The following is a 25,748-nucleotide window of genomic DNA, read 5'->3' as shown; positions in this document are numbered from 1 at the left end:
CTTCAATGTTTATCTATAGATGTAAAATTCTCGTAATTTCAATTTTCCAGCGTTTTTTTCAAGGAATTATCAGATGTGACAAGAATAAAATGAAATTTTTGGACTTAACCTCTTGACGACGAAGTACACACATGTGTGTAGTATTATATTTACCGTTCACGGCGAAGTACACACATTTGTGTAGTATTTAATTTTCCGTTGACGACGAAATACACACATTTGTGTAGTGTTTTATTTTCCGTTGACGACGAAATACACACATTTGTGTAGTATTTTATTTTCCGTTGACGACGAAATACACACATTTGTGTAGTATTTTATTTTCCGTTGACGACGAAATACACACATTTGTGTAGTATTTTATTTTCCGTTGACGACGAAATACACACATTTGTGTAATAATTGAATTTTCCGTTGACCTCGAAATACACATAAATGCGAAGTCATATTTTTTTGCAAATTCGAGAATTTCGCAATTTAATTTCGCATATTTTTTGGTGCTATTGCTTGAAAATGTCCCAAATTATTTTCACACAATCTGAAGAGATTGTGGATGAACACCCTCAATTGCATACTCCTTCATGGGTCGAAGAAACTTATTTGGAGACACAATATGAGATGGGCGAGGAAAATATCGACGACGAAGCCATTTTGGAGTTCGAAGCGGTGGATGAAGAGGATGAGGATACTTAACGTACATATGCGTGCCACCGATTGTGCTAATTTTTTAATTTTTAGGATGGAATTGAATGGGATGGCGATCACGAATATTTCTTCCCAGAGGCGGAAGACTTTCAAGAGAGCGTCTTTGTGCGAGACCCGGAGGTCAACGATGCATCATCGCCATATTTTATACTTCGTAGATTTTTAACAGAAGAAATAATTCAAGAAATAATTTATCAAACCAACCTCTATGCCAGGCAGACAAATATTCCCAAGTGGACAAATTTATCAGTTCAGGAGTTCTGGGTTTTTTTCGCACTTAATATTCTAATGGGAGTCGTTCGAAAACCAACGCTTCAGGATTATTGGAGCACTAACTCGTTGATTGCAACGTATTCGTTTGGCGACTCCATGAGTAGAGATAGGTGCATACTTAAAATACTGCTACAGTTGTACTCAAGTGTTAATCTTGAAAATGAATAGGTTTTTACAAATTCTGCGTGCCCTTCATTTTGTGAATCTGGAAGACCCTGAATTGAATCAGACAGACAGGTTTCACAAGCTTGGATCAATTTTGTCAAGAATTTTGGCCAATTTTAAGAATTTTGTGAATCCTGGAGAATTTTTAACACTGGATGAAGAGTTGATGCCATACAAAGGAAGTCTGAGCATCCGGCAGTACAATTCAAAGAAAAGAGGGAGGTTTGGCATCGAATCATTTTTTCTCATGGATTCACAACATCGCTATGTATTGGACATTATTCCATATCAAGGGAAGGCCACTACAATTCATGATCGGTCTTGGATTACAAAATATGGCTTTGGAGGTGCCATCGCTCTGACTTTCTTACAAAAAGCATACTTTGGAAAAAATCATCGCCTTATCCTTGACAATTATTTTCAGTCCCCTACTTTGGCAAAAGTTTTAGTTAGGAAGCGTGTATTCGTATTAGGCACTGTCCGGAGGACTAGAAAATTCATGCCAAAATTTAATGATCCCGTAACAAAAAAGCCAACAACTTTAAAATCTGGAGAAATCGAAACATTCTCGGATGGGGATCTCTTACTCGAAAGGTGGGGAGATCGAAGAGAGGTTATGATGTTAAATACTTTCATAGAACATCGAATGGAAGAATGTCAAAGAAACCCTGCAAACCAAAGGTTCAAGCCAGCAAGTGTCCTTGTGTATAATAAAACGATGGGATCTGTGGATAATATGGACGCCATCATTCGACCATATCAGACTCTGAGGAAGACAAAGAAATGGTATCGTAAATACGCATTTCATCTTCTCGATATTTGCATCTACAACTCTTTTGTAATTGCTGGCCACTTCAATTCTCAAATAACGAAAAACGGTTACAAGGCATATCTTCTCAGTTTAGTGAACAGTATGCTTGATGAGAATCAACTTGAACGAAGTACCAAAGGACGTCGTCCCAAGTGCCCCAACGCTCAAAAAAGCCAAATCGAGTCCACATTATCCTCAAACTCTTCAAGATGACAATGGGAAAAATAAAAGGTCAAATTGCAAGCTATGCACACAGAATAAGCAAAGAAAGGCAACAAAATATTTTTGTGATGACTGCAAGGTGTGGTTATGTGTAAAGGGCGAAATAACTTGTTTCGAAAAATTCCATAAGAAATGATTTGTGATGTTTTAGAGCGTCTTCATGTTTTTCATGCAGTTTTCAGTATTTATATTTGTGATATTGCATGATTTTGAGGTTTTTAACTACAAATTATGGTAATTATGGTCAAATTCTAAATAAACCCATAAAATTCGATTGTTTAAAAATTACGGTTTTCGGGTTTGTTTCATTATAATTAACCCAGACGGCAAGGGCATGCCTCTAATTTTAGTATTCGTCTCCAATTTAAAGCATCCTAAAGTATCTTAGTGATAAATATATTTTAAGCTGATGTATAATTAGTCAGCAACGGATTATCTTTAACAATTCACTTAGAAGATAAGAGGTTAATGCGCTATTAGTCCAAAAATTTTTTTTTTGTAACTTGAAAATTTTTTTTTGATGATTAACTACCAGTTTGAAATTTTGGATAAATCTATAGTATAAAGAAATTATTTCCAGATTAACATGTATTGATTCCTGATACATCTTCTCACAATAAATTTTATTCAAAAATTGTATGCATTTTTGGATTTTTTATAGACATATTACTAACATTTTTTTTAATACCTAATAAAATATGAGTTCTTATAAAATTTTTGGATTACATACGTGTTTAGTGAACAAACATGACCATGACCATGAACAAACATGACCAAATTTTACGATTCAAATAATCCTACTTTAAGCTATGATGGGATACAAGTTGAAAATTTTGGAAAATTTCATAGCGTTAATAATACAAATTTGAGATTTGTATTTGTCTGTCCGATAACGGCGATAACATATTTTGATAACTCACAAATGAAGGGGTTTATGCTATGCTTTGATGCCACTTGAGAATTTTGAGCAAAATAATATAACAAATTGGGTTGCAGATTTATAATATCCGAAGAAATCGTGAAAATTCTTTGCCTACAATTTTTGTGAGTTTTAAAATTTTAAAAGGTTTTTGATCCCATTTTAATTAGTATTTACTAATAATACTAATAAATAATACTTTACAAAAAAAAATTGCAGTAATATCAAACTACGAAAAAAGTATATTTTCTATGATGGCATGACAAAATGATATGACAAAACTGCGTATTTGTAACTTTTTTTTGTATTTGCAACCTTTTTTATAAATAATAAACTGCATGAGTTTTTATGAAATTTTTGAATTACGTATGTGTCCGGATTAACAGTCAAATTTTAACGACTTGAAAAATCCTACTTTTAAGTGGTGATTGGATGCCAGTTGTGAATTTTGGAAAGATTTACAGTACGCAAAAATTCGCAGATGCACGGATTCCGGACGAGTAACATATGTATTTTGGTAACTTGCAAAAGTGTATGTTATGCTATTGTTGGACACCACTTGAAAATTTCTAAAAAATAACACAGCACATTGGAATTTTCGCACTAACAATGCGATGGTGTGAAGTGTAACCCTCCGATTTGGCTGAAATTTTAAAATTAGGTGGTCCAAGCCAATACAACTAACGTTTCTTCAGGCAGTTTGTGCGATGGTGAGAGTTACTCAAAATATTTGAGGTCAAAGTTCAAAAAACGGCCGACTTTTTTCAGGCGGAGTGAGAAAACTCCACTTCCATTCTCTTCCCCTCGCTTTGATTTTCACTCCGAAAAATAATTCATTTCAACAATTTTAAATTTAATTTTTTATAGAAAAATATTAATTATTCATTCCACATGTGACTATATGATTATTTTCATAAAAGTCCACAAAACAATACGATAAACTGCACCAGCTGAATTTGATGAATGTGGGATTGCCACAATTCAGGTCGCAAATAATATTTTTTTCTCTAAAACAAACTTCGCTTACATTTTTAAACTCGGGCTTTTCGTCATCACCCCATGATCCGCTTGAGTACCAACAATATCGAATCACAGGAGCATTTAAAATATTAATATATAATTGGATATTAGAATAACCAACGCTTTCGAAATGGAAAGCAAGTTAAGTTTTTCCATGTTTATTTGCCGTTGGCGAATTTATAAATTAACTTTTATGTAAATTTGTACTAGAAATAAGTAAAAATCTCACGTATTTAATTATAAATTAAATTAAGTATGTATAATGCGTATTAATTGCTCTTTAAGCTATAATTAATAATGTTTATTTTTTATTATTTTGCATCAAAGCTTGTGCTTGAGCATGAAGGCGTATGCATGAGCGAGACGCCTGAATAAAATCAAAGCGAGGGGAAGAGAATGGAAGTGGAGTTTTCTCACTCCGCCTGAAAAAAGTCGGCCGTTTTTTGAACTTTGACCTCAAATATTTTGAGTAACTCTCACCATCGCACAAACTGCCTGAAGAAACGTTAGTTGTATTGGCTTGGACCACCTAATTTTAAAATTTCAGCCAAATCGGAGGGTTACACTTCACACCATCGCATTGTAAGTATGAAATAATTCTTGAAAATAATGGTCAAGTCATTTCCGGAGTTTTAAGAATTATGTACAAACTATCCCCGACATTATATTTTAAATAATATATAGAAAAGATTGAAAGCAATTTTTGTTTAATTCAATGATTTCCTTTTCAAATAATATTTACATTTTAACAACTTTGAAAATCTGAGTTTAAAGGTGCGTTTATGCTTCACGTAATCGTCACGTCCTCCTCCAAATCCGATTTTTTGATTGGTTAAAATTCTTAATTATCGTAGTGATAATTTAGTTCAGCCAATCAAAAAATCGGATTTGAAGGAGGACGTGACGATGACGTGAAGCATAAACACCACTTAAGCTACGGTTATTTTGACAGAATTTGGGACTGAATGAAGATAAATTTAACGTTTTATTTTTTAATTCAATGTTTTCGTTCGAAAGTAACAGTGGCCAAAAGACATTTTAAAAACCTTAATAAATCATAGGTTTTGCTACGATTTCACATCGGTTAAGAATTCTGATAAATTTTGTAGTGAAGTGTGATAGTTCTATATAGGTTTTACTCCACCATTTCTTGTTTCCTATCACGCTGGAAGAATGACGACGACATATTTCATCGTATCGAGAAGAAAGGTCACTTTGTGCATCACACAAACTCGTTCATATCGGGTTGCATCAGGATGTCGAAAACGGACGAAGGGTAGCAAATAATTCTGCAGGAAATCTCAGTTTGCATACTAATTATGAATCATAATTATCAATTAGCGAGGTCTGCGCCTGCGCATCATAATCTATGATGCGCAGGCGAACTAAATGAACTAATTGAACTAAATGAATGGTCGTTCAATTTCTTATTTTTCAAACCAATATATTTTATTTAATCGAATTACTTTGTTGGTATGAGTTTGTTGGTATGAATAGCATTTTCCAGCTATTTATTATGCATAAGCAACTTTTTCCATTCACTTTGGTACGACTTATTTAGCGCATGCTTCGCAATATTATTTTTATGTGAAATGCAGAAATTATTCGCAATTTTCCATCAACCTCGTATCCACTAGGGCCCTACGATATGTGAAATCATTCTCTGCATACATATGTTTGTATGATATATTTATTTGTTTGTATGTATCTATCTAGGTAATTATCAGCCGCAAAAAGTAAAAATGCACAGTAAATTATTTACACAAGTCAATTTCCAGGAATCTGTACCATTTCCAAGATAATTTATTAATTCATGACAAAAGTTGTTTTGCAACTAACAATTTTTTAACTAAATTTTCAAAATTATGAACTTGTAGGACTACCTACATGGACGAAACCATGCCCGATAATTTCCCGTATAAGCAAATAGATTTCAGCATCTGTGTGTTAAAAAATTCTTCAAAACACCTCATCTCACATCTTAAATGAATTATTATTTATGAAATTAATGTGGTTACCTGATTTTTCTATAGGTTTACATAGATTCGGCCATTCGAAAGGCCAGCACAAAGTTTACCACCGTTATCAGCGTCTATTCCCAAAGAAGAAACATATATGGTTATAATTTAATGTCATTAAGTAAACCCTTAACTTAAATTTTAGGTACCCACCCCAATCAACAAGGTTCGATTCAAAGTGAAAAAATCAGCCGGAGATATGTCCAACGGCTTATTGGCTAGCCTACTGACTTGACCAACAAGTCTTTCTAGGTCAGCTTGCCGTTGATGCATCCCTTTGTCAATGATAGGAAAGGGCTCGATATCGGCTTGAAATCTAAGTTCGTCTCCCTGCAAAAAACAACAAGTAAGATTTAATACTTAAGGCTGCCTTGGACGCAGGCACAAAAATAATTTCAGAATAGAATAGAAAATGGATCGGTAAATATGTGGGGAATGGGTTTCTCCACAGAATTACCGATCCGTTTTCCATTCTCTCCAAAAATGAGCCCTTAACACCATTTTTTAGAAATTCACTGTCCCAGGCACGGTTAAAGTTATTATCAATGTCTAAATGAAATTAATAAGGAATCAGTATATATACCGCCGCAAGGAGTCCAGATCCCAAACTAATGAAATTCCACATTCTTGTGCATGTCACAAGCAAGGCGATTAATAAGGCTTGAAGTTGGAATTTAATAACCATATCACTTTCATTCTCGTCCATAAGGATGTCACCATACAAGACTTTTACCATTAATGTATGCGTTATGGCCACGATGATCGAGGTCGGGAAGAACCAAAAAATTAAAAGATATTCTCCACAAACAGTATTCACTTTTTTAAGAATTTTTAATAAATTTTTTAATCTTCTGATAACTTTTTCAAGTGCCTTTGAATTGTTAACAATGTCACCACCACGGCAATGAGCATAACTGTTGCTAATATTTTCAATTTCCTTAGCCAGTTTTTCCACCTCTGTTGTCAGGTTGATGATAAAATTTCCCAAAATGATGGTAAAAATGGTAAACGATAGCTCTGTCAAGGCGTTGGAAATGGTAAGCAGAAGGTAAATAAGTTTTGTTAGAAGATTTAGGGGGATTTGCTTGTCCTTGAAATCGTTTGAGACGAGCAGTTGTTGGATACTGTACACGGATGTTGATCCGAAAACTAGAAATGATCCAGCACAAATTACAATTGCTCTAAGTGACACGATTTTATTTGCGTTGATACCACAGTTGGACATGTCCGTAAAAATATCACGGATTTGTTCACTTTTTAGGATTAAAACACTAAACAACGCAGCTTTTTGAATGTAAAATAAACTGACACAAATCAGTGCAGACACTTGGTCGGAACTCTGTTTTATATAAAATTGGATAACTTGCATAAACGTAGTAAATATCGTGATGCAATTAACCCAGCACAGAGCTTTATGCAGCATGCTCCACAATTTCTTTATTCCATGTGTCTCTTTGTTCACTGGAAGTATGATTAAAGCTTCCGAAATTTTAAGTAATACAGAGGTCTCCATTTTTTCACTCGTTACAAACAAATTTTGATAAGTATAACCAGGAATGAAATTTCTTTCACCGCAGTTTTTAAACAAGTGCATGCAATTCTATGCAGTTGGTTGCAGCTTGGGTTCCATAAGGCAATTATATTATTGCATGCCAGCCAAATCAGGTTTGAGACAAAGTTTTATGTAACTTTTGTCATAAATCTGAGAGAAATTGTATTCATACATATGTAGTTGGAGGCAGTAAAAGTCGTGTCATTATGTCAATGGCCATGTTGCATGTGGACCCGAGTCTTTTACGGGGAACATACATACATATTTAGGTTTATTGCAATACAGTTATAAAACTTGTCCTATTTTTCTTCATTCGTTTAAAGATCATGTGCTTTACAGTGTGAAGTATGCATTCGTTCGTGTGAATTTGAGACTAAATAATATGTTGAGTTTTTTGCCGAAAAATATAAAATCTCATTTCCTCATAAAATTTAGTAGTACGCAAAAAAATATACGGATTCGATGATAATATGTATTTACATACTTATGAGATTTCTAGAGTACCCTATACGCGTCGAGAATTGACAAGATACAAAAATTTTTTAAACATTTGTTAATAAAATTTGTTTAACTGCTTTAAGTGGAACATTTTGCTTATCTTATAAAAATAAGTACTTGAAAGAATATGAAGTAAAATTGGATAAATCCTAACCTCCGTGTGAGTGAAAATATGGAAAAATGAGACATGAAAACATCAGCATTATCAGCTTTACAAATATAAAGTTAGGATGGTAATTCGTTCCACATGCATTCCATAGTAATTTGTAACAAGGCGACGCGTAATTAAAAAAAATTTGCCGTTGTTCACAAAATTTGGGATAAGTAAGGGATTTTCTCCACCGAAAGATTGTTCTCCATTCTATAATATCGTGAGAACTTGCATACGTACGGGTTATCGCAAATCGCATACCAAATCTCTATAATTCGATCGTTGTTGACCCAGGTTAGACTATTTTACAATTAAATACCGATTAAAATTAATTACCGATTATATTAATACCGATTTAAATACGACTAAATTATTAAAGTTGAAAATTTTTAAAAAAATCCATAGTCCAAAAATTACTTATACATTAATATTAATTGATTCATGATAGGTCTTCTTATACTAAATTTTATGGCCCAATTGAAACAGTGTTTGGGAATTTTTTTACAGCTATTGCTCGACGTGAAACATTTTTTTAAATAATCAAATATTCGATTTTTTATGAAATTTTTTATTTACATGCGTGTTTACCTTAACAAAGTCAAGTTTTAACGGCTCAAAAATCCTACTTTTAGTTGTGATTGGATGTCAGTTGAAAATTTTGGATAAATTCATAACGTTACTGAAACAAATCGCAGATTTGTCTTTTTCTGTCCAATAACATATTTTATTAACTCATAAAAAAGAGTTTTGTGTTATGATGCAATGCCAGGTGAGAATTTTGAACAAAATAAATAATATGAAAAATAAATGTACAGATTGCAAATATCCCACATAATAAGTTTTAGAAAATGGTGAATTTCCACAAGTTTGAAGAGTTACAAAATTTTCACGATGATCTCATTCTCATTTCATAATATTTCCTAATAATGTTTGGCTCGCATTTAATGGCGACCCTAAGTGACTGAATGGGATACCCTAAAAACTAAACCGTACGGTGGACTGAATGCAATTTATTAGGATTTTAGCGATGTGAAAATCATAGTTTACGACAAGGATTAATTTTTTTAAATAATAATTAAATTGATTATAAATCAATTGTAGCTTATAATTTATGAAAAATTGTTTGACATGTTTACGTCTTGAAGATACAAGAAAAACTAACTGAATTAAATTTTTGAAAAGCTGTTTTCGCAGTCTGATCCAGTAATTTGGTATGACTCGATGCCAATGAAGACTTTTTGGGAAATTTGAAATTTAATTTTCAGTTAAAGATGTAAATTTACGGCAATCGTCAAATTTGCAAAAATGTTAGTCAAGCTATAATTTCAATTTCCTAGTATTTTTTACCTCGAAATTGTGTGATAGGAATCACTTGAAAAATAATAAAATATGAGATGTTATTTGAACTCAATGCGTTATTAGTCCAACAACAAATCCTACTGACTTGAAACGATTTTTTGTAATAATTGATTAAATACCAGTTGAAAATTTTGGACAAATCCAAAGTGCAAAAATTGCTTACAGATTAATACGTATAGATTTGTGATAGATCTTCTCACGGCAAATTTTATGAAGAAATTGTACCTATTTTGCTAATTTTTTTTACAGATATTACTTGATATGAAACTTTTTTTAATACCTAATAAAATATGAGTATTTATTAAATTTTTGAATTGCATACGTGTTTGGTTTAACAAAGTCAAATTTTAATGACCCAAAAATTCTTTGATTTGATGTCCGTTGACAATTTTGAACAACGTAATATATAAAATTAAGTTGAAGATTTAAAACTACCCAAGAAGAGAGAATAGAAATAATTCATGAAAATGTCTGTCAACCATTTCCGTGAGTTTCAAGATTTAATTTTTTTTACGACCATCGCATTTTAAACAATATTTACTAATAATACTAAGTTTTAGTAATATTTAATGTATGCAGTATACCATATTACGTCAGATTAGTCTTTTTCTGTCCGATAATATAAATATTTTGATAACTTGCAAAATAATTTTGTGCTATGACTTGAGAATTTTAAATAAAGCACAACATAAAAACGCAAGTTACAGATTATCATTTTTTCCGCAGAAATACAAAAAATACGTTAAAATGCTTGGTTTTCCACGAGTTTTAAGATTTCAACAATTTTCACTATAATCTCATTTTAAATAATATTTGCTAATAAAACTTTAATAATATTTTATAGAATACGACATTATGTAATGCAATTTTTTAATTCAATGTTTTCCCTGTCAAATAAAGGGCACATTTTAACAATCATGAAAAATCTAAGAGAATTTCGACAAAATTTGTGATCGAATAAATTTCAAGTTTCATTTTTAATTCAATTTTTTTATTTGAAAATAACAGTTGTTAAAAGTCATTTTATCAACCTTAAAAAATTATAGGTTTTCCTACGATTTCACGCTGGTTAAGAATTTTGACAAAATTTGTGCTAAAATAAAGAATAAATTCAGGTTTCGTGGATCCGCGATTCAATTACGGAAGGCTTTGGTACCAATGTTTCTATTTCTGAGCGTTTTTTTTCAAGGAATTGCTTTATATGATGTCGTTTTAACAATAATAAAATGTGAAATTGTACTAAATTTTTAAAAGTTCGTTTTTTGTTGATTTATGTATATAATTAATAGAATAAATTTTATCGGCTTGGAAAATTTGTAGTTAGTTGATGCCAATTGACAATATTACAAAAAGAATGTAATATTAAAATGACTCCCAGATGACTTCAAACGGACAAAAAAATACCTTCTATAATGTGGACCCTTACTAAAAGTGAGCCCTTCTCCCTACAATTGATCATATTTAGTATATTCTTACTGAACATTTTTCATATTATAACTCGCAGATGAGACCGTGCTTTCATGTCAAAACATTTTTTATCATTAAATTTTCTGATATGCACTCTTAGAAAACTGGTATAAAATCAATACTGACTGGAGTACATATGTGACTCTACCTGCACGGTATTAATGGGCATTACCGTTATGGTAATTAAAAATCCACCACTCAGAAACAAACTACTACCAATCCGGTAAGTTTTATGAATTTAAACATTTGTTATGACTTTTATGAAATATCATAAAGCGAAGATGTTTTTACACCACACAATTTTGCCCATGGCTTTGTTATGCTTTAATGTCGTTTGATGAAGCCATTATAGAAAAAGTTAGGTTTTAAGAAAATGAATTAAACAGAGGTTAGATATTAATTTTGATAAAAAATCACAACGTTAATAAAAGAAATCTCAAAATTATATTTTTCTGTCCAATTTTGGCAACTCATAAAAGAGGATTTTGTGTTATGATTTGATCCCACTTGAGAATACAAAATTAAGATGCAGATTGTAAATATTCCATGAACTAAGAAATGCGTCGCAAAAATATTTGCCAACAATTTCTTTAACTTTTGAGAATTTCAATTTTTTATGACGATCTCATTTTAAACAATATTTGCAAAGAATAGCTTAACGCCGGTTAAGAATTTTGATAGAATTGTGATAGAAGGAAGGTAAGTTTCAGGTAGCTTAAGAGTTATTGCCCGTTTGCAGTACATACATCGTAAGCAGTAGTTAATTTTTTTAATCTGAGCTTTAGCAATTTGTCAATTTTCGTAAATTTTATCGTAATTTACGATAATTTGTTTTCAAAATTATAACAATTAAATTAATCATGCATATTGCAAGTTAGTTTTAGTTTATGAGAAATTGCTTGATATGTTTCCGTTTTGAAACTGCTCTACAAATCCGGCTGTATTAAATTTCTGAAACGCTGTTTTCGTAGTCTGATACAGTAATTTGCTAGACTTGATGCCATTTAAGAATTGTTTGGGAAATATGAAATTTAATGTTGAGGAATAGATGCGAAGTTTTTTCAATTGACAGGTTTGGGAAAATATTAATCAAACTATATAATTTCTATTTCCGAGCGTTTTTTTACCTAGTAATTGACTGATACGAATCATTAAAAAAATAGACATGAAATGTTTGCACGCAATGAATTATTAGCCCAACAACAAGTTTTAAGGACTTGAAAAGATTTTTGAAGTACCATTTGAAAAATATTCAAGTTGAAAATTTTCGAAAAATCCGTAGTACAGAAATTACTTATAAATTAACTATTTAATATGCATTGATTCGGGACGGATCCTCTCAAAATAAATTTTATGACGAAATTGTATCTATTTTTGAGATTTTTTATTGATATTTCTTGACATGAGCTATTTTTGAAAATACCTAAAAAAATATATATATGCGTTTTTATGAAATTTTTGATTTACATACGTGCTTGGTTCAGAAAAGTAAAATTTTAACCACTCAAAAAATCCTACTTTAACTTATCATGGGATGGCAATTGCGAATTTTGGAAAAATTCATAGCGTTAATTAAATACACAAAAAAGGATTTTATGCTATGATTTGATACCACTTAAGAATTTTGAACAAACTAATATAAAATATGAAGTTTTAGATTATAATTCTCACAAACTCAATGAACTCATGTCATGAACTAAGGAGGAGAGCTTCACCACCTGCCCCTCTCAGATCTTGATGTGCTTTGCATATGTGGTAGGGTCCTATGAGTGTACTATAACCCTGAAGTGGTTTGACTCCATGGCCACATTTGCGCCCGCCACACCCACTCAAAGAGATGAAAACCACAAAAGTTACCAACTTCAAAAATCCACCAAAAATCCAATTTTGATCGGATTTTGATAAAATTTACATTTGTGTAATCCCAGATACTTGTTTGATCATATCCAGTAGCAATCTCAACTTTTTTGAAATTTTCGAAATTTTCGGGCTGATGAATTATTCGAAAAAATTCAAAATTTCAAAAAAGTTGAGATTGCTACTGGACATGATCAAACAAGTATCTGGGATTACAAAAATGTAAATTTTACCAAAATCCGAGCAAAATTGGATTTTTGGCGAGGGTTTGAACAAGTGAAAACAGGGATTTTTTCATGTTTTTGGCGCCTTTGAGTGGGTGTGGCGGGCGTAACTGTGGCCATGGAGTCAAACCACTTCAGGGTTTTAGTACACTCATGGGACACTACCACATATCCAAAGCACATCAAAATCTGGGAGGGGCAGGTGGTGAAGCTCCCCTCCTAAGAAATAATTCATTACAGCATTCTTGAGTACAATTTTTCATGATCTCATTTTGAATAATATTTGCCAATAATATTTAACATTTAGTTGTATGCAATTTTGCATTTCACTATTAATAACTACATATTAATAACATAAACATAGGTATACATTTTAACAACCTTTAAAAATCTGGGTTTATGATTTGATGCTGGTTAAGAATTCTGACAAAATGTGTGACACAATTTGTTTGTTGAACAATTGGAAATTGTGTGATGCCGGTTCATAATTTGTTAAAAGCTTGTAAGATTTAAATGACTCATAGATATGAGACCTCTGTTTGAATCAACAGTGCCAAACAAATGAGTTTTTTTGCCTAAAAGTTTTCTGCTGGGATGAATTTTGGAAAAATTTAATATCTTGGAACTAATTCTGGCTGTTGGTCGTAAAACAATATCCCTGGTCGTCATTTTTAAGAATTTTTGAGCAGTTGCTAAGAAATGGTGCAAAATTTAGAGGAATAATTTCCTTGAATTTACATAATTTACAGTGCAGACCCCATATAGCCCGAGCCAGGGACTTAGTCTCTGACCACTCCGATAACCCCCAGTGGTCAACCACTTGACCGATTTCGCCAATCTTCAAACTCGTTTCCTAACTTTGTCCAATATGCATATGGTAAAAATTTCAAGTCAATCGGTTCAGTCGTTTTGGCTCTATCGTGTTTTGGGACGGATGGACGGACGGAAATTATGACGGTTCCTTAAGCCCTGACTCAGGCTAAAAAATTACCGGCGAGAAACTGACGTTGAAAGCGATCTAATTCCAGTAAATTATTCCTCTAAATAATGCACCATTTCTTAGCAACTGCTCAAAAATTCTTAAAAACGACGACCAGGGATATTGTTTTACGACCAACAGCCAGAATTATAGATCACAAGATTGTCTGATCACGATTACATTACAAATTTGTAAAATTTCAAAAAATAGGTTAGATAAGTATGAACTTTAATCTAATTTTGGGGTGTATAGGTTTAAAAGAACAGAAAAAATGGTCTTTTTGTATGATTTGACGCCACTTGGAATTTTTTCAGAAAATCGTAACAAGGTCCCAAAAAGTTGGAAATCTTAGTGAGGCAGTGCCTACTAAATAAAATTAGATTGCAAAATTTGTATATCACCGCTCTCAATAAGAAGAAATATCGAAGTACCAAGAGCGGTGATGCAAAAATTTTGCAATCTAATTTTATTTATTAGGCACTGCCTCATTAAGATTTCCAACTTTTTGGGACCTTGTTTATTTAATACTTGTAATTGAGTTATTTACATGATAAACACGCATTCCTAAAAATTAGTGTGAACATAGCATTTGTTGTCAACGACATTAATGCCATATTGCAGCAAAAATTGCAAGTTTCTATATTGAATAACGTCACGATTTCTTAACCGATTTTGATCATCCACAGCTTTAAATTTACGGAAAAAAATACTCTACAAGACGTGGGGTTTGAATCCTTTCTTAGATGCTCCAGTGATCAATAGTAAGTGAAAATGTGTTTCCAAGGGCACATTTTTGCCCATAACTTGGGTAAAAATCAAAAATTCAAAAAGGGGATTCGATAATCGTCTTTAAACTGCTTAATAATGATCAGTGCAAAATTTCATCAAAATCGGTTGGAAAATGACTGAGATATCCTGCAAAGTCACTTTTTTTGGGTGGGGTAAATGCATACTTAGTGAATTTTTTTGTTGCTAGGTATTTGCCTCACTAAGAAAAAGCATAAACTTGAAAAAAATTATTTTCATTTTTAAAATGGAACTTTGATTTCTTTGTGGGATTGTTCAAATATATTTTTATTCACTCATTTACATTTATTAATTGGCTAAAGTTTCATGCATTTCATATTTCCGACTTATTCACAGTTTTTATGTAATTTGATTTCAGTTCTGTTTTTCACATTTATATTTTTACTGGTGGACAAATCTGAAAAAAAAATTATGACAAGAAATACTTTCAACTAATCAACAATTATGTAATTATAATTAAAAATCCAACTCACTTTATCCTGACCTGTTACGTAGAACATTTTCGTTTTGGCGATCGATTTGCAAGGATCTTTCATAATAGTGGCGTCCTTAGCTTGAAATTAAATATAAATAAAAAATCTTTGCAAATTTTGAAATTATTTTGCGAAATACATTTTTGATATTACCCGTGGTTTCTGCACATTCTCGCATGAGTTCAACCAGGGCGTCAGCTTTGCCTGCGGGAGCGTACTTTTTTAAATCTTCCTCCAACGCCTTCGTGTCCACGGTACCATCTTCCTTGGCCTATTTTTATATCATTCCAGAAATCGAAATTGTACAAAATGTGTACAATTTTGCAAAAAAAATACAAAATTATAGAAGGGACACGGATTAATTTGTTTTACAAAAATAGTGCCCGTTTGGTCTAAAATTGCGTCAAACTGGTAAATTTTGTAATTTTAAAATAATTACTTGCCCAAATCAAAAGTGAACATTATTACATCGAAATTTTCGACAATCAAAATTATTCGGTGTAAACTGAATTTGCGTCACAAATTTTTGTAAAGCGAGTTTACATTTTTTTGTAAGGTTATAAGCCGTATAATTTTTTCACTACTTTACAAAGATTTATAAAACCAGTAGATTCAAAATGGTGTTGTTCCATTTTTTTTAGTTTGGAAACTTTGTAACTCACCACAGGTAATTCTCTCATTACATTATTTCTTAAAACACTAAAAAGTTACGTCTTTTATCTTTAAACTTTTAACGCGGTGATAATTCCTTAAGATTTTTGGACAATTTTACAAAAATAAGTGACAAAATTTAGAGATGCAGATAAAATTTTGACAAAATTAGCACCATTTCTTGGCTAGCATCGAGTCAAACTGTAAAATTTTGTAGCTTAAAAATACTTCATGGAAATAAGAAGTAAACTTATCTATTACGTCAAGTTGACTGAATTCGTGTCACAAAATTTTTGTAAAGCGCTTCTACACTTTTTTGCTAAGGTTGCAAGTCGAATAATTTTTGGAATAGTTTACCGGAAGGATGACACAAAACCAGTTGATCGAGTTGCACTGCACAGAATATTTCTGCAAACTTCAGTTTAATGCTGATTGTCTAATTCTTAACCAATTTTTTTTACCAGGTGTTCTTACTTGCAAATTGCGGGTCACAATTTTAATTACATTCTTAAAACGTTAAAAACTTCATTTTTTAAATTCAACGTTGTTCGTGTCAACTAACATATATTGCAGTGTTTAAGTTACGATTGGAATTAGGGATGGTAAATCCGATCCGATCCGATCCGACTGATCGGATTTTTTTATCCAACCATATAGTATACCATAGATCTGATCCGAGTCCGTCGGTTCCATGTTATACTAAATGACCGGGTAATCCGGTCGGATATTGTCGTATTACTAACCCAAATTGGAAGAGCTTTGGAAAACTGGATAACGTTCATTTAAAAAATCCCAGATTTGTCCTTTTCTCTCCGATAACATATTTTGATAGCTTACAATAAAGAAAGGATTCTGTGCTACAATTTGATGCCACACGAGAATTTTAAATACAGCACAAGATAAAAACGAAAGTGATAGGTTATTATTTTCCACGTCGGAATTAGAAATAATTCGTGAAAATGGTTTGCTTTTCCACGAGTTTTAAGATTTAACAATTTTTCAAAATGATCGCATTTGAAGTAGTATTTGCTAATATTAGTGTAATAATATTTAATAGAATACGACATTATAATCCGCTTTTTAATAAGTTATGCAATTTTTTAATTCAATATTTTCCTTGTCAAATAAAGGGCACATTTTAAAGACCATGAAAAATCTAATTTAATGCACAAGAGTTTGAACAAAATTTGTGACCAAACTAAGATAAATTTCCGGTCTTATTTTTTAATTCAATGTTTTATTTTGAAAATAACGGTGGTATAAATGTCATTTTTACAACCTCAAAAAATCATAAGGTTTCCTACGATTTGACGCCAGTTAAGAATTTTGACAAAATTTGTGCTAAAATTCATAAAAACTTCAGGTTTCGTGGATCCGCGTATCAATTATGAGTTAAATATGTATGCACTGAAGGTTTTTGGTAACTAATATTTCAATTTCTGAGCGTTTTTTTTTCAAGGAATTTCATGATCTTAACAATAATAAGATGTGAAATTGTACTAAATTAATAAAAGTGCGTTTATTATTGGTTTATATAATTAATAGCAAAAATCTTATTCGGCTGAAAAATTTGTAATTGGTTGATGCCGTTTGAGAACTTAAGGAAAATATGTAATTTTAAAATAACTCTCAGATTTGAGAGTTCTTGAAAGAATGATGTTTTATTTTGATACATTTGAAATGAAATCATCATTATTCATCATTTGAAAATATGGTTTTTCGTTGTCAATATAAGTAATTAATAAATTTTATCGGGTTAAAAAATACTCTTGAAATTGGTTGACACCGGTTAAGAATTTGTTAAAAGTTTTTAATATTAAAATGACTGGCAGATAGTTGAGCTCTATTTTTAAACTTATGTATAAATCATAACAAGAAGAATTTTTCGTCAAGAAATTTTCTGATGGGATGAATTATGGAAAAATTTATAATCTTGAGATCCGTAATAGATCACAAAATTGTCCAACCGCGATTACGTTACTAATTTATGAAATTTCAAAGAGGTTAGATATGTACATAAAAACTTTTATCAAATTTTCGAGTTTAAATGAATTAAAAAACATTGGGTTTTATGATTTGACGCCAGTTGTAATTTTGGAATAAAATATTAATTGTGCCAAGTAAAGCATAGATTAAGTTGCGTCAACTACAGATTAAGGTGGGTTAATAAATCGAATATGAGAAAAGTTTAAACTTTACAAAGTTAAAACATTACTTTCACTTTTAAAATGGAACTTTGATTTTTTTCGGGGATTGCTCAAATATATCTTTATTCACTCATTTACAGTTATTAATTGGCTAAAATTTCATGCATTTCATATTTCCGACTTTATTCCCAGTTTTAGTGTAATTTGATTTCAGTCCTGTTTTCCCATTTATATTTTTACTTTAAGCAGGTGGACAGATCTGGAAAAAATAATTATGGAAATAAATAATTTTAACTAATCAATAATTACTTAATTATGATTAAAAATCCAACTCACTTTATCCTGACCCATTACGTAGCACATTTTCGTTTTGGCGATCGATTTGCATGGATCTTTCATAATAGCGGCGTCCTTGGCTTGAAATTAAAAATAAATAAATCTTTGGAAGTTTCGATTTTTTTTATTTCGAAATAAATTTTCATAAAATTATTACCCGTGGTTTCTGCACATTCTCGCATGAGTGCAACCAAGGCGTCAGCTTTGCCTGCTGGAGCGTTCTTTTTCAAATCTTCTTCCAACGCCTTCATGTCCACGGTACCGTCTTCCTTGGCCTATTTTCATGTCATTTAGAAATCAAAATTTTAGTGTGGTGTCAATTCCTTCAGATTTTGGGACAATTTTGCAAGGTATTTACACAATTAGGAGAAACGACTAAATTTATTTGGACAACAATAGAACCGTTTCTGGGCTAAAATTGGGTCAAACTGGTAAAATAATTACTTAACAGAAGTTAAAAGTTGATTGGATATGTGTCAACAATTTTTGTAAAGCGATTTTACATTTTTTGGCTAGGTTGCAAGCCATATATTTTTTTAAATAGTTTATAAATTATTATAGAGCTAATAGATTGTAGGTCTTTGGCATGATTTTTTTTAATAATTTTGAAATAATAACTAATAGAACTATTAAACTTGTACCATAAAATACTCTTTCAAAAATACGTAAAACACTGAAAACTTACGTATTTCATCTCAACCATGACGCACTTGATCATACACTGGAAACAAATGGTGAAAAAATTGTCGTAAACAATTATAAAGTTACAAAAATTGTAAAGTTAAAGAATTTATTATCACCTTATCGTCAAACCCATTTTTGGCGAGATCCGCAGGCATCATTTGTTGCATATCGGACTCTTTCAAGTTCAACTTTGTCTTACACTTTTCCACCGCAGCGTCCATTTCTTTCAAGTTTTTAAAATCCTTCATGCATCCGCCATCACTGCCACCAAAAACGGCACCCAAACTGCCGAAAAGGACAAGGAACGCTCCGATTTTTTGCATTTTGATTTAAATTTTTCGCAAATTTTAGACAGGAAATATTTTTGCAATATGTGTGTAATCGAAATTATGTGTGAATGTCATAATTCTACGAATCCCGAATTATTTTATATGCAGTTCTCTACCTGAGAATCATTCAATTTAATGAAGAATTTCCTGTGGAATTCTACTTGCCACTGTGTCCATTTATTTTGCAATGATGTGCAAAAAATATCTTTTAGTAAATTTGTGCACAAATATTTATTGGCACTTTGTTCCATTGTTATTTTCCAGGTTTGTGCATAAAATAAAACATGAATTATCATCTATTTTGCGTGCAAATATTCCACGAGAATGTAAAGGTTAAAGGTTACTAATTGTAATTAATTAATTTGCACGTAAAAAATTACACAATCACGCAAAATTATAAAGTTGTCTCCCTTTAAGAAATTTGCCACTCATTTTAATTTTAATGCAGGTCTCCTGAAAAATAAATTATTTATTATTAGGATTTAATTAACCTGCTAATTATTTCCTGAGTCAATTTCTTCTAACATTGAAATTGAAATCAAGGTCCAAAATGCACACATTATTATTCATGCTTTATTCTGAAAAAAGAGAAATTTATGACTCGATTTATTTTGCAAGTCAATTTTTTTTCGCAAGTCAGACAAAGAAATTTATCCCACATCAAGCTTTGCCTTGTTCGCTGTCTCCGGGTGGATTAGTTTTACCTTATCCCAACGATAACCAGTTATCCACACTCATTTCTCGCCTGAAATGCAACTATAAATTCCTCAAAACTTCTCCAAATTTTGCAAAAAATGTCGCAAATTACGGGCGACACAGGACGAGAATTATCCCAATATTTACAAGTTTACAAGTTTGACGGTGAACCCCCATTTCTGAACGTGTCAGGAAACCAGTTCCTCTTGGACATCATGAAACTCATAATTCCAGCGATGATTATCATCTTCTTATCTTTGGTAACTCTTATCCTCGTATTTCCACAAACCCTGCAGATGAAGGTGCGCCGAAGGAGAAGATCGACAGCAAATAATTACTTTTACGACCCCGACGTCTTCAACCTTGCCCAGTTAGTCGAAAGACCCAGAGTTTACACGGAATAATTAACTTAATTAGATTTATGATGATTTAATCACCAATTAATTAAATTCCTACCGAATTTGATAAGCCAACGTGCTCACCTAAACAATATTTTCTTTTTGAATAATTTATTAAAAACATTTTTCGACTTTGTAAAGTCACAATAAATTAAATAAATAAATAATTAAGTAAATATTTATGTATCAAATTAACGAGTATCGTAAATACATAAATATTTGTGTTATCACAATAAAAATAAATAAATCTTGACAAAATGTAGTACAAAAACTTATTTATAAATCGGGCTCAGCGAAATATTGCAAAGTGTGCGTTCATCCAGCATCCCATGATTTTCGGGGAGATCTTTGTCATCTAAAAGTAATTCACAAAATTACGAAAATGCAAATCTTCAATTAAATATTAATTAATTCCTCAAAAAATAATTACCAGGATTGCAAGGGACTGAAATATCGACCGGAATTATTGAAATGTCAACCGCACTGTAGAATGTCGTATCGTCCAAACGAATTGATTCCATTTGAGTCTTATCTTCACTTCCTTCGTTATCTTGACCCTCACCCCCGTCCAGGGTTGACATTGATATCGAAATTGACCTCGAGGGCGACGATGTCATGATGACATCGGTCTCGATATCATTGCTATTCGTCCTGCTGCCTGGCCGAGTTAAAAATTTGGACCGAATCCACATGCTCAAAATCATGACGGCGATGATGACCACGCCAATGACACCGGCGGAGATGGCGGCGACGACTAAGGGATTTTCTAGCTTGTCGAGGTTGTGGTTCTGGGTAGTACTTCGAATCGCGGCAGGGGAGAGGATTTGGGGATCGAGTTCTTGAGTTTTCTGAAAAAAATTGAGAGGAAAAATTGAGTATTTTGCTCGAATTATTATTTTTTGAAAAAAAAAACCCTAGAAAGGAATTATTTCTAAATTTTTTGGGCGAAAATTGCCCCAGGAAGATAAGTTAATCCGGTCTTTTGATAATTCTTGAAATGTTTTAGAGTTTTTATAATTTAAAAAAGTATGAAATTGTGTAAATTTCTTACACTGCGTCAATTTATCTTAAAACCTAATTTTATACACAATTTTTGTAATTTTTCACAAAAATCGTCCAAGTTATACAATTTTTATTTATTTTTATTATAGAAATTGTCGCAATTCATTTAATTCATGCACATATTTAGTAATTTATTTAGCTCTCTTTTTTCTTCTTACCCATAACAATCTCGCCATCCTGCTATTGATAAGTTTCTCTTTGTTAATAACACTCTGCTTAATGGCTGAGGCGACCTGGTTAAATAAATTGGAAAACATTAACATTTAACGCCATTAAACCATGAGTTTATCCACCACAAACAATATTAGTAATTTTACCCGTACCTTTGGCATCCCCGAAATGTGTGCACTTTCCATTTTAAGAAATTTATTTTTTCAGAAAATAATTCGCTCTAATTCTTGTTTATATAAAAAACTAACTTATTTTCCAACAATACACAGGTAAAAAAATCTAAAATCAAAGTCACCCAGAAACAAGAAACGGTTCAGGTTGGAAGAAAGTCTTGGAATGAAATGGATGGATTCATTCATTTGCGAAGGGTTTCATTTGAAGATAATCAGAAAAAAGAGGGAGACTTAAGGAGCAACAGGTACGAAAAGGTACTTACTTTGCTACCTGGCCCTTCATTTCTTCACCTGAAATGAAATGAAACACAATTACCTTTACCTTTACTTTTGGCTACCTTTTGTGAAAAGAGGGACCCTTTTTCACATGTAGGTACTGATATATTATCCACGCATGCATGCATTTATACCTCAATGGGAGACTTAAGTCCGCTCAGAAGAATCATAAAAGTCCAGTGCAAGCATCTCGTTCGTATTTATTTATCCTGTAATCGTGCCCTGTATGAAATTTGTGGAGGTATAGAATAGAGACACAAATCCATTTTTACAGGGATGAAATGAAATGAAGGTGTGCGAGAAAGATGAGGAAAAAATACAATTTTTCTACGCACCTATTTATTTACTACGAAACTCAAGTAAAGGTACTAAGAAGATGACGGAAGAAGATGAGCAAGATTTAAGGGACGCATCTGGAAATTTTTAAATCATTAAGAAATTTTTAAAAATGTTTAGTTTGGAGTTGAAATCTGACACAAAATATGAGGTTGAAATATCCTCTTTTTTTACTGTAGTTAACTTTAGTCTAAGAATTAATTAAGTAAGATTTACCTATACGTATTTACTTAACTGGACAGGGAAATCATTACATAGTGTTGAATTTCTTAGCTTTAATTAAGGCTTAACAATTATGGGTACATATATATTGAGTGCTTTAACACCTCGAAATTTACGAAAGTATATATGAAAAACACCACGAAATTAAGGATGTAAAGAAAGCATACCTACATATTTTCATAAGTTTGCATAAGTTTGCCGATATTACAATTCAGGTATGTAAAGGTGAAAAAAATATAAATAAATAGTAGCATAATTAATTATGCCACGTTCTTTTCTAATAGTAAATTGCATTTCATTTATTTTACTACGCACCAAAATTTCACGACGTGAGTGCGTGAAAAATGGAATATTCATTACTACTCCCATCCATCCAGGTATTAAGTTAACTGCAATTAACCTGAAGGGCTTGTATCCCTATTCTTAGTAAAGTCGGAAATAGAATTACGACCTGAATTGATGAAACCCTTTCCTGCCAAGTTTATATTTACTCATCCAAGAAGAAGAAGGAAGAAGAAGGGTCATCCTTAAGGGTTACACACTTTTTTAAGCCTCAAAAAATATGAGCCTTGAAGACGACGACCCAGCCAGCCGGCCGTCCATCCCATTAAAAAAAATCTGTGTCTCCAGCTTCTCTAAAAATTAAAAAAATAAAGACTTGTCTCTCGTGATTACGCTCGATTAGACAACTTTTTTAATGGTGGAGGCGACCGTCGGGTCACACAATTAATGGAAAATTATGGACGAAAGTAAAGTCCCATTAGTGGTTAAACTTTCTGACTTTTGTTCTTAAAAAGTTGACTAACTCGTCACAAACAAAATAATGGCGCAGGTGAAAGGTGAACTCTCTGCTCCAGATAATATTAGATAGGGTGGACACACTACTTTGGTACTTCATCATGCCTAATTAAACCCATAAATCACTGCGTAATTTTACACCATTTTATTGCCATACACGATCAACTAAATATCACTCCGGTAATAATATAGCAGTCATCCATTTTCCTAAATTCGGAAAAACAGCGTGCATAAGGCATGTGATGGATCAGATTTGTAGCGTCTTAACCCAGAAAAACGTCAAAATATCATGAAAATCAATCACATGTCTTATGCATGCACATTCCTAAATGGAATACATATCCAGGCAAAAGTCCAAAATATATATCTCCTAAGATTACAGTCAAGAGCAAAACTTTACGACATATGGAAGAGACTTTTGGGACATGTTATTCAAATGGGGAATTAAAGGCCGTAAAGTTTTGCACCGCGTACCTTTCCGAATAATTTTTTTAACGCTGTGATATAATTTTTATTGAATAAAGCGTGCAAAAGTAGGGGGTGACGTGGTAAATTATTTTTGTCGCCGAATTTTTTTCAAGGAACTACAAGTAGTGGTCTCAACGGTTCTCGGTTCTCATAGAACCGAACCGGAACCGATGGCTCGGTTCGGTTCCGGTTTATACGGAGAACCGAACCGAACCGAAACTTTTATTACCGGTTCGGTTCCGGTTCCAAGTCTTTGAGAACCGAACCGAACCGGCCGGTTCGGGTTGAACCGAACTTCATACATAAATACATTAGCGAAGTTAATCATATTTTCGAAAAAGTTTTACGAATTTCCCGAAATACACATAGTTTCCAAAATGAAATTTTGACGTGGCCGCACCTCCAAAGTTCCCAAAATGAAACTTTGACTTGGTCACACCCCCAATGTTTCCAAAACCAAATTTTGACTTGATGACACGCCCAAAGTTCCCAAAATGAAACTTTTATTTGGTCACACCCCCAATGTTTCCAAAACGAAATTTTGACCTGGTTACATCCCCAATGTTTCCAAAACCAAATTTTGACTTGATGACACCTCCAAAGTTTCCAAAATGAAATTTTCACCCCCAAAGTTTCATAAACGAAATTTTTACCCCCAAAAGTTTCTAAAATGAAATCTTTACTTGGTCACACCCCAAAGTTTCCAAAATGAAATTTTGACTTGGTTACACCCCCAATGTTTCCAAAATGAAATTTTTACTTGGTCACACCCTAAATGTTTCCAAAATGAAATTTTGACTTGGTTGCACCCCAAACTTGGAATTGTTTTCTAACTTCAATAATACATACATAAGTGGTTTTGCTGTTGACATGTATTCGAATTTGCTTGTTTAAATACAGATAAGTTATTGGCTTATATGTGAAATTTCATCAGAAACACGTGAATTAGCATTGTTTGTTGTTTATTGCATATTAATAACACTACCGGTTTGACCCGAACCGCCGGTTCGGTCCCGGTTTGGTCCGGTTGCGGTTCGGTTCCAACTAAAAAAAGTTCGGTTCTGTTTCGGTTCTTCAATTCTGGTTCTCGGTTCTAAACCGGTTCTTCCAAGAACCGAACCGAACCGCACCGTTGAGACCACTAACTACAAGGAATTGAAAGAATTAATTTTGGAAGAGACTTTTGGGACAACACATTGTGCTTATGGCTGTCCCAAAAGTCTCTTCCAAAATTAATTCTTTCAATTCCTTGTAGTTCCTTGAAAAAAATTCGGCGACAAAACTAATTTACCACGTCACCCCCTACTTTTGCACGCTTTATTCAATAAAAATTATATCACAGCGTTAAAAAAATTATTCGGAAAGGTACGCGGTGCAAAACTTTACGGCCTTTAATTCCCCATTTGAATAACATGTCCCAAAAGTCTCTTCCATATGTCGCAAAGTTTTGCTCTTGACTGTATATACGAAAGATTATGACTAGAACAATAATGAGCAACAA

The 25,748-nt window shown here is 32.4% G+C and overlaps 4 protein-coding genes and 1 long non-coding RNA gene across 5 annotated transcripts; 1 reads left to right on the top strand and 4 right to left on the bottom strand.

Moving 5' to 3' along the window:
* The first annotated feature begins 513 nt into the window (after nucleotides 1–513).
* On the top strand, nucleotides 514–2,167 carry LOC110848989 (piggyBac transposable element-derived protein 4). The gene is made up of 3 exons (XM_022096364.1): nucleotides 514–666; nucleotides 739–1,088; nucleotides 1,147–2,167. Exons 1-3 carry the CDS (start codon nucleotides 514–516, stop codon nucleotides 2,165–2,167), a joined length of 1,524 nt encoding a protein of 507 aa, XP_021952056.1.
* A 3,733-nt stretch (nucleotides 2,168–5,900) lies between these two features.
* On the bottom strand, nucleotides 5,901–7,746 carry LOC110849554. Its single transcript, XM_035851332.1, has 4 exons — nucleotides 6,717–7,746; nucleotides 6,287–6,463; nucleotides 6,134–6,207; nucleotides 5,901–6,055 (listed from the first exon to the last, which is right to left on the bottom strand). The coding sequence occupies exons 1-3, from the start codon at nucleotides 7,725–7,727 to the stop codon at nucleotides 6,151–6,153; spliced, it is 1,245 nt and encodes a 414-aa protein (XP_035707225.1). The 5' UTR covers nucleotides 7,728–7,746; the 3' UTR covers nucleotides 5,901–6,055; nucleotides 6,134–6,150.
* Nucleotides 7,747–15,385: 7,639 nt separating this feature from the next.
* On the bottom strand, nucleotides 15,386–15,771 carry LOC118435173. Its single transcript, XR_004834555.1, has 3 exons — nucleotides 15,654–15,771; nucleotides 15,501–15,580; nucleotides 15,386–15,424 (listed from the first exon to the last, which is right to left on the bottom strand). It is a non-coding gene; the product is annotated as an uncharacterized LOC118435173 (long non-coding RNA).
* Nucleotides 15,772–18,391: 2,620 nt separating this feature from the next.
* On the bottom strand, nucleotides 18,392–19,734 carry LOC110849219. Its single transcript, XM_022096600.2, has 5 exons — nucleotides 19,435–19,734; nucleotides 19,320–19,355; nucleotides 18,792–18,909; nucleotides 18,635–18,714; nucleotides 18,392–18,557 (listed from the first exon to the last, which is right to left on the bottom strand). The coding sequence occupies exons 1-5, from the start codon at nucleotides 19,639–19,641 to the stop codon at nucleotides 18,540–18,542; spliced, it is 459 nt and encodes a 152-aa protein (XP_021952292.1). The 5' UTR covers nucleotides 19,642–19,734; the 3' UTR covers nucleotides 18,392–18,539.
* Nucleotides 19,735–20,942: 1,208 nt separating this feature from the next.
* LOC110849248 lies at nucleotides 20,943–22,552 on the bottom strand. The gene is made up of 4 exons (XM_022096644.2): nucleotides 22,127–22,552; nucleotides 21,962–22,036; nucleotides 21,172–21,589; nucleotides 20,943–21,096 (listed from the first exon to the last, which is right to left on the bottom strand). The coding sequence occupies exons 1-4, from the start codon at nucleotides 22,157–22,159 to the stop codon at nucleotides 21,014–21,016; spliced, it is 609 nt and encodes a 202-aa protein (XP_021952336.1). The 5' UTR covers nucleotides 22,160–22,552; the 3' UTR covers nucleotides 20,943–21,013.
* Nucleotides 22,553–25,748: the final 3,196 nt, after the last annotated feature.

This window comes from Folsomia candida, unplaced genomic scaffold (assembly GCF_002217175.1).
Source record: "Folsomia candida strain VU population unplaced genomic scaffold, ASM221717v1 Fcan01_Sc004, whole genome shotgun sequence".
NCBI classification, from domain to species: Eukaryota; Metazoa; Arthropoda; class Collembola; order Entomobryomorpha; family Isotomidae; genus Folsomia; species Folsomia candida.
Note: the sequence above shows the minus strand (reverse complement) of the source record. Positions and strands in the feature narration are given on the sequence as shown.